This window comes from Cottoperca gobio, chromosome 3 (assembly GCF_900634415.1).
Source record: "Cottoperca gobio chromosome 3, fCotGob3.1, whole genome shotgun sequence".
In the NCBI taxonomy this organism is placed as follows: domain Eukaryota; kingdom Metazoa; phylum Chordata; class Actinopteri; order Perciformes; family Bovichtidae; genus Cottoperca; species Cottoperca gobio.
In genome coordinates, this window is record NC_041357.1 from 14,054,785 (window position 1) to 14,063,957 (window position 9,173).

The following is a 9,173-nucleotide window of genomic DNA, read 5'->3' on the forward strand; positions in this document are numbered from 1 at the left end:
TTTAGTATTAGCGAGTTTTCTTTCCACTATTCTAAGAGAAGAATTGAAATTGACCAGAGCATGAAAAATAAATGTTTTGCCTGTAGTGTCTCTACTCAAGAGTATTGCAATTCAAACAGGGTTTGACAAAGAATTACCTTGGGATGTAAACAAAGAGATGTTTTTCACCTTTTAAATTGCAGAGCAGTTATTTTAGCAATCTGCTATTGAGTCTTTTGACCTTTTATGTGCAGGATTCACAGCAAATCCCTGGGAGACAGAAACAGTGTGATAAAGTGCTGTTTCAATCTGTCTGACTATTGGAAAATTGATCTACCACACAAGTCTAAAGAAAATCAGCGAGCATAATAAGTCGCAACACACACAGAGTGACTCAGGGTATCGTTATGCTTTACCTGCTGCCAAAAGTAATCATTATTACAAGTTATCCTTAAGTATACCTTCTTTAATACTTCATATCCACTGTTTTGTGTTTTTTTTCTCTTTCTATTAACAAGCTGGAAGTCCATATAGCCATTGAACTATTTTGTTTGTGCTTTTCCCCCTTATGTGGTCTGATTTATTGTAAAATGACATTAGACATGAACCTGGTAGGGATAAATATATTTACAATTGAAAAACAGTGAATTGTTAATACAGACTGAAGACTTGTTAGAGTCAGAGCGTCAGATCATATGGATTGCTGGTATCAAAATAGATTTTGGGATAAGACTAAGAGTCTACAGCTATGCCAAACCAAGGTGTACTGAGGTATCTATTGATCTATATGCTAATGTCAGTATGCTAACATGCTCACAATGATGAAGTTGTGGCTTTATGATGATGTTTAGAAGGTATAATATTTACCATATTAACCATATTAGTTTCACATGTTAGCACCGAATATTTGCTCATTTGCCCTAAACACAATGTACAGCTGAAGCTGAGAATATCATCTTTAGATTTGCAGGCATTTGGTCATTCAGGAAAAAATATTGGATACATTATAATTGTGAACAGGAGATGGCGCTAGATGACAAGTAAAGTTATTCAGTTCTTCAGTTATTCATCTTGAGGGGGACATGAATGTGTGTACAGTACCAAATATAAAACCAATGTATCCAAAGTTAAAGGTTAAAGTAATTAAGCTTTATCCTCTGGGAACCATGGATGTCTGTACACAATATTGTGTCAATCCATCCAGTAGATGTCAAGATATTTCATTGGATAAGAGAAAACATGACCTGTTGGTAGCTAGAAGAAAAGTTGCAGGATCCCCAATGTACCTTAGTATTCATCCTCTGGGCACCATGAATGTCTGAACCAAATGTTGTGGTAAAATATTTAGACCAATATTTTTTTTGGTCTGGACCAAAGTGGTGGACCAACAAAAGAGCATTTACATCTGAGAGCCACACAGGTTTTCCGTGAATTAAGTTAAATTAAGCAAATTAATATCATTTAGATTACCTAAAAGGTTTTGACTGCAAGTTTAACCATTTATTACAGGCTTTTCTCCTTGACCAGTGAAGATCATGTTCTTACTGTACTGTACATATTTTAAAACGGCATGCAGAGAAGCTGTGTTTAGTTAAAATCCAATAATTAAATACCATGACCTATGTAGTCCCAAAATGGTTAAATGTGTTAACCTGAGAGTGAGTCATGTTATGCTCCTGTGAGGATTATGAGATGTGATGTTTTCACAGACTGTCTGGTTGAATTTACTTGATCTCCTGGTGGGTCCACATTCTGCTATTACCCAGGGGGTTCCGGTTGAAAGTGATGTCACTATGGACCCTCAGCTTCCTCGGAATAATAGAACTTCACAGGTACCAGAATGAAAAAGGGATGACAAGCCATCAGCAGGCACTCACACAGAGAAATGATCCATGAAAGACCTCTTACAGGTGAAGGTCTGAAATACATTTCAACACAGACATCACAGATACAAACACAGAAACAACAAATGTAATCCAGCAGGGTGTAATATGCCACAGAAAGAGAACATCTCTAATCCCTGTTCATCTCTGTGGTATGTCAAGAGCTGCCAGAAAATATTGAGTGGTGTCATGGGGTCCGGAGTCATTATGTGGAGGCAAGGTAAGACTGCCAGGAGCACAAGAGATGAAATTGGTTTTAATGTTAAGCAGGGAAGAAGGAGGGGATGAGAGAGAAAAAGAAGACTGGAGTTGAGGTTGCATGCATAAACTACCAATTTACATTAAATGTACATACATACTGTATAAATATACAGTATGTACGTGTATATATAGCTGTCAATGGGTGTCTTTCGATTATTATTCACCCTTTATTAAAAGGCTTCTGACTTTGGGAAGTAGAATTAAATTAATAATGTTCAAAAGGAGAAGCACAAAATGCTTCTGTTGAAGCACAAAATGTCACATAAATATCAAACAAAAGATTAATGACACTCACTATGATCAGAAATGATGCCTTATCTGCTTTATTCATCTTGTTTCTGTTTTATTAGTGTGTTAGAGCCACCCCGCCTGCTTTTTGAATCAGTCTACTGACCTTTCTACTTGGCATCACTGACTGCCAATACTGGAGATAATTTTATTTTCCAAATGATGATCACATGTTGGTAACAATGATTGAGTTGGTTTGCATTTCAGCATGGCTTGTCCCATTAGTGAGCAGGAGGATGTGGTGGATCGTTTGCTACATCCACTGAGCGGGGATGTAAACTATAACACAGCAACACAGTGCTGAACACAAACCATGAGACTTCAAGTTATGCTAGTGTGGTTAGTCACTCAAAATATTTTTTTTAATCTAATCATTGGAAGACGAGACGCTTGGAATTATTTCCTGAAAGCACTTTGTTTTTTTGTTATTTCTCTTTCCGTTTCGTCATCGCCTATAGGGGGTAAATCTTTGTCAAACCAGTCTGACAGGATTAAACTCTTCTCTTGTTCCAACAACACACATCAGTTTGTCGCTGCCCCACCCACCTACTGTCAAGGGTTTGCTTTGTCAACTTAAACTCCCCTCGTCTTTCTCTCTCTTGCAATTTAAAGGTAATTGTTAAAAGATAATATCCTAAATCAATTTTTTTTTAAAGTACAGGCCTATTAAAGAGCAGTTCAGTTAATAATATGGCTTGGTGTTACCCTAAACTATAGAGCTCAGAATTTTAATTGTCAGATTGTGACATGTTTGGTTCGATTTGGAAACCGTGTTGCTGTTGTTAAAACAAGCCTGATAAAAACTTGTAAAAAAGGAGTATCCCTGAAAAGTCAGTTACAGGCTGCTGCATTATAGAACAAGCAGACACACGCCGTGTGGGCGGATCAAGAATGTTACCTGAACTGCAGGAGCTGCAGTGATTGGCGGGGAGCGCTGTCTGTTGTCCAGACGCGGCGGGCGCACCCATTGGGCGCATCTCTCACAGGTTGCTGTCGGGTTTCAATGCAAATAGGCCTAATCGGCTCCGGTTCCCTGTTTCATTTGAGAGAAAACAATCACACAGAGAAGAACCAGTGAGTTAGTTTGAAAACATAAAATTGTTGGCAATGGAGAGGTGGATTTTGACCTTGACTCTGCTGTATCTGGGTGAGTATTCCTGCTGCAAGAAATAGCATTTGCTTCCTTTCCTTTGAGCCTTACCGAGCTGCCACACCTGTTTACGCACATTTAGGTATTCTGAAACTGAGCAGAGCGACCTGTTTATGCGGGAGATCTGTCTCATTGGTTTGTGAAGAAGTTACCCTTTTTTTATTTAAAAACATTTAAGCAAACTAGAATGTAGAAATAATGAAAGCTAACATCATCAAAATTAATTTGCCTTTGACTCGACCTGTATAGTTTTCTTTCACATAGACGCCACCTTATAAAATGGTTCTAGTTTAAAAAGAAAAAAGAGGCGGAATGTATTCTAATTATATTTCTTGATTACTGACTTAGTAGGCTAAATCATTCGCTCTATAAAATGTCCAATACAAGTTTCCAGAGCTCATTTTGACGTCTTAAAACATTTTACTTTGTTCGACAGACTGTACAAAATCAAAAGATATCTAAATATATTCAGTTTACTTCATTATAAGAAGCTGGAACCTGTAAAAGTTTTCTCATTAATTGATTTATTTTCTGTCAATCAATTGATTGTTTCAGTTCTTAACATAACCGATCTCTATTGTCTTTGCTGTGTGTATGTGGGTGGCAGGGTGGGGTAATAAGTTATTTGTGCAGATCTCAGGTTCTGCTGCTGAATCATCAACAGTAAAGGCACATGTTATGCACAGGCTTCAATGCAATCAGATTAACATTAAAACTTCACCGCGGTTTACTGTTTTTAAAAATGACTTTCAGCCAAATTGTAAAAATCAATGTTCTCTGTTTTAAAATCTATGACAGTGTTGTCAGGTGTTGGTGCCATCCAAGTGGACATTCCGGAGAACGTATACGAGTATGCCAGGGGTGACAACATCACACTGCCCTGCACCTTTAAAACAAAAGCGTCCCCCCCAAAACTAGTCATCATCTCATGGTCTTGTGAGGCTGCAAAAATTGGTGCTAAAGAGGTAAAACGACTACAGTGTGTTTATATGTACATGTGTGTATGATTCTCTATTATCTATCAATCAAGAGAACTTAGTTTGCATTGCTTTTTAATGTTCCTCTGATGATCTCGTTGTCTAACAGACCCTGATCCTCACTTATTTTTCTACTGGACAAATCACTGACATCAAATCGTTGTATGAAGGCCGAGCGTCCCTCGATGTTAATGTTGCGTTGGGGAGGGCCAACCTGAGACTGTCCTCCATTACACTAGCAGAGAACAAGGTGTTTGAGTGTCGTGTCCAGATCCCAGGTGACGATGAGGGCAAGCCGGTCGACACTGTGAAGGTGGTGGTTCTAGGTAACATTTAATTTGTTTTCAAATAATTACTGCGTTTAAGTGTTAAGTTGGTGCAAAGAGTAGTTTTGCATTTTGTTTCTTGTTTTCAGCATAATATCAGGTATTTTACTGTCACGTTTTAAAGATGTTAAAGCTCAGTCAGCATAGAGTTAAGCATTAAAATGTCCTCTAATTTAAGCTGCAAGTGCAAACAACCCCCCCCCCCCAAAAAAAAAAGAAAAAGAAATAGCACATGTGAAAGTAGATCCTCAAAAGGTCACTTCCTAGTTTAACCAATTTGCCACCTATGTTACTATAGACTACTTTGTTGCCAGGTGGCATCAACATGTTCCAACACTCATTCTCAAAGTTAATGTCTTAATTAGAAAATATGTTGTAGATCAACTGAATTACATTTAGACATGTTTTATTGTAATTTTTAATGACAAATTACACCATTTATTTTCTTCTAGTTGCTCCATCTACGCCCATCTGTAAGATCCAGGGTAAGGCAGAGTATGGCAAGAACATCAACCTGACCTGCATTTCTGAGGAAGGTTCCCCACCACCCACTTATTTGTGGAAAAGTCAAGATGTCAGGAAAATACCTCGCATTCCTGACGCCAGAACCACCGACAGTAAGTATCAGTCAGGACTATCGATTCTTTATTTATTTGGCCAGTCCTGGTCAAGACGGCGCACAAGCAGTTTCACATAAAGAAGTTTCACATACAATGCATAAAAACACAAAGGAAATAGTGAAAGATGTGATCAACCGTCAGCACATAAAGGTTTACTTACCTCTGCAAATGTACGACCATAGTTTGCACTTGATACAAGTTGGAAGCTTAACCTCCGTCACTCGGCCACTTCCGAGTCAAATCTCAGCCATGTTTGATGACCAAAGGTGAACCACAGGGTGGTGTGCAGCACACACAAACCAACACTTTTAAGATGTTTTGAGGCTCAGCACTGTTTAGTTTCTGAACACCAACAAAGAGTTGATTATTGATTGAGCGCATTGATGGCATCGTTGTGTGTATGTCTTTTTGTCTTTCAGAGGGAGGCATCTTGTCTTTATACAATATCTCTAAAGATGCATCAGGATACTACGTCTGCACCTCAAGTAACAAGATCCGCTCTAGTACCTGCAACATCACCCTCTCAGTCATGCCACGTGAGAGAAAGCTTCATATAGCAGCTTTTCAGGAACAGTCTGAGAATTTAGTATTTCCAATAAATGCACATTTTCAACAATTCTTCTTTGTCTTCTTCTTTCAATCCTGCAGCTTCCATGAACACTGCCTTAACTGGAGGAATCATTGCTGGAGTCGCCGCCCTGTTGATCATTCTCATCATCGTCATCTATTGCTGCTGCTGCCGGAAGAAGAAGAAAGAGGAGGAATACGCCATGGGGTAAATATTTTTTTTTATTTATACAGTAAATATCATTCACAAGGTTTGTAATAAAATTAAAAAAGCCAAAGAGACTTATTCATAGGCACAACATCAAATGTAGATCAGTAAAGCTCAGACACGGCATAACTGTAAAAAGAGACGTTTTGAGCCTGCTTTCGAATGAAGGGAGCGGTTGAGGCCTGTTCTTACTGAGGAAGCAAAAAGTCTACAGCTGTCTACATATGAAACCCAGTTTTACTTCCTCTTATGTATGTACCAAGACACTTCCAAAAACTTTAATTCCAACTGACATTATAAACAAAGAAACTGCAAGTCAACATTAAACATGAACATGCTTCATAAATTTGCACTTTGGTCCAATTCGCACGGCTTCCATTTTGAAATAACCTTTTAAAATAATGTTTATCTCCGATCGTTTGACACAGCCTGTATATTGTATGTTTTTCTCGAGCCGAGCCAAGGACAGGTTTTTCTTTCCAGTATCAAAAACGCAAAAGCTTGCACTCTTCACAAAAGCAGCATGCTCACCTGCCCAGATTTCTTTAGCCAAATTTGGGAAGACATTTTCAAGAACTAACCACAAGCGGTTTTAAGGCAACTATGGTGGAAGCTTTGTTTCAGGTTAATAAAAACCCTTCACACACAAATATCTGACTGTTATGTGTTCACTTTCCAGAGTTCGTGAGGAAGAGTACAGTGACAAAGAGCCAACTAGAAATGGTGAGGGTCACCGTGCCGCTGGCCGCGAGGAACCCGAGGGTTATGATGAATCCAGCGTGAGGAGGAGCCCTGTTGAACGCAGTGACTACAACGAGGAACGGAGTGCGCGCAACTACGACTCCCGCAAGGATCATGACGATGTACGCAGCGACTACGACGACCGCCACAGCGACTACGACGACCGCCGCAGCGGCTACGACGACCGCCGCAGCGGCTACGACGATCACCGCAGCGATTACGATGACGATCGCCGCAGTGACTACCCTGAGCGCCGTGAAAGGCACAGTGACCGCAATGAGCGCTACGACGAGGAGCCCCGCTACGATGACAACAGAGACCGTCGTAATTATGATGATGACCGCGATGATGAGCCCAATAATGATCGCGACAGACCACCAGTGCCAGCCAATAAGCCAACAAGGAGGTACGACGACGACGACTAAAGCATCCAACCCGTATCAACCACAGTTTTATCTCCACTGACTTTACTCCAATGGGAGCCAGTTAGCTCACACTCAAGGTGTGGCCTCATTGGCTCAAACACCACAACTAGAATTCAGAGGAAGTATAGAACAGTTTTCAGAGTCAAGTTCTTTTTTGGATGATTATTTGAGGAAGGACAGGGAACCCAAAATGGCCGCAACAAATCCCATCTGATCTATTTTAAACAGGTAGTAGGTGGGAGGGCGTGGTCAACAGTTACAAACTCTGGTATAGGCTCAGGTATAAACACTGCCCAGGGCATGATCCGTATCTTTGTTGTGAACCAAAACTCGTGTCATACAAATATTAGGAACCAGACAAACATTTTACAGATCCGCAGAGAAAAAGAAAAGTTTTTAGAGAGATGTGTAATAAAAATATTAGGTGGTATATTAGCTTTAAACTTGTCATGTTTGCATTGTTGCATAACAATGCAAGGCTTTGTTATGTCTGTCTGTGTATTTGGTTTCTGCTCTTGGGTGTGACTGGTGGTGTTTTTTTTGTGTTTTTTTGGAAGCTACCTCCACACTAAAGAGAAGGGCTTCAATTGTGTGTCTTTCTTTGCGCTTCATTGAACACATTGAGCCTTTTTTAATGGCTTCTCTATTTGGTGTTTCCGATTTTATTCAACCATGGATATTACAAAACTAGAACAGAACTTTCTCTGATTGTTGGGATTGATAATGTCACCACATACTGTATCTCTCAGGTATTCTTTTTTTAAATTGCAAATGAAAATATCAATTTTGATACTACTACAATTTGAACATATACAGTAAAAAACCTCCTTAAGCCATGCTTCAAATATGTTTTTAATATGTTGAATTATTTGAGAAAGATTCCTATTGAAATGCAATGAAATATGGAAAATGTACATTACAAGTAGACTACTATTATTTTTATCTCAGCAATGGAAATGTTACATGTTTTATATTGGTATTTGTGTTGTGAAACATTGTGTGATGCATTCCTTTCATGAAATATGCTGTAAAAATGAAGCAGAAATAAAATAAAACAAAACAGCTTTTGTACTGTATCAATCCTGAACACTAGATGGCAACATTACCCCTCCCGAACAACTACATTCGCTTATGATCCATGGAAATGATAAGCCTACTATCTACGGGGTAAAAACTACTACTGGTTGTAGTATTTATTATTAATGTAATTCGGTGGATTCATTCACGTCTTAAACTTTTTTTCTTTATCTTTAGAAATGTCCTTCCCTCCATCACTGCCACCATCCATTGTCTGGAAAGAGCGCCTCACCATACTAGGCAAATGGCACCGGATATGGGGTCCATTGGACTTCAAAATAAAAATTGATAACGTTGATGATAAAAATAACTCTGCCCGTATAATATAAAACAGAAATTTTATGTTATAATTTTCAGTGAGGGCGAAAGCAGTCTATTTACATAGAGAAAATGTACAACTACTAATTCAGAGTATTGGCCCCACATAGTAGCCTGTATGTTGTTTATATTTAAATATTTGACCTTTTATTCCAACATTGTATGGGTTTTGGTGCTGCGTCCACTTTTGCTGGGTATCTAAGTAGACTCAATAAAATTTATTATATCATTTAGCAGTGATTCAATAAAAAATATATCAAAAACCTTCACTTCAGTAGAATACAGTTTGCTTCTTCTATCTTCACGACACACATTTTCTCATTGACTCTGGCAACAAAGATTTTATTCTGGAA

At 38.8% G+C, this 9,173-nt stretch overlaps 2 protein-coding genes across 2 annotated transcripts in view; one reads left to right on the forward strand and one right to left on the reverse strand.

The window, feature by feature from the left end:
• grpr (gastrin-releasing peptide receptor) overlaps nucleotides 1-6,169 on the reverse strand; it is a 15,214-nt gene extending 9,045 nt beyond the window's left edge. Inside the window, exons 1-2 of the mRNA XM_029458255.1 lie at nucleotides 5,645-6,169; nucleotides 3,310-3,444 (exon numbers count right to left, since the gene is read on the reverse strand). Of these exons, the coding sequence (XP_029314115.1) occupies nucleotides 3,310-3,444; nucleotides 5,645-5,664 (155 nt within the window). The 5' untranslated portion in view covers nucleotides 5,665-6,169. The remainder of the gene's footprint in view (nucleotides 1-3,309; nucleotides 3,445-5,644) is intronic.
• On the forward strand, nucleotides 3,329-8,512 carry LOC115025773 (cell surface A33 antigen-like). The gene is made up of 7 exons (XM_029458239.1): nucleotides 3,329-3,558; nucleotides 4,360-4,526; nucleotides 4,648-4,864; nucleotides 5,317-5,481; nucleotides 5,904-6,020; nucleotides 6,133-6,259; nucleotides 6,939-8,512. The coding sequence occupies exons 1-7, from the start codon at nucleotides 3,519-3,521 to the stop codon at nucleotides 7,423-7,425; spliced, it is 1,320 nt and encodes a 439-aa protein (XP_029314099.1). The 5' UTR covers nucleotides 3,329-3,518; the 3' UTR covers nucleotides 7,426-8,512.
• The last annotated feature ends 661 nt before the right edge of the window (nucleotides 8,513-9,173 follow it).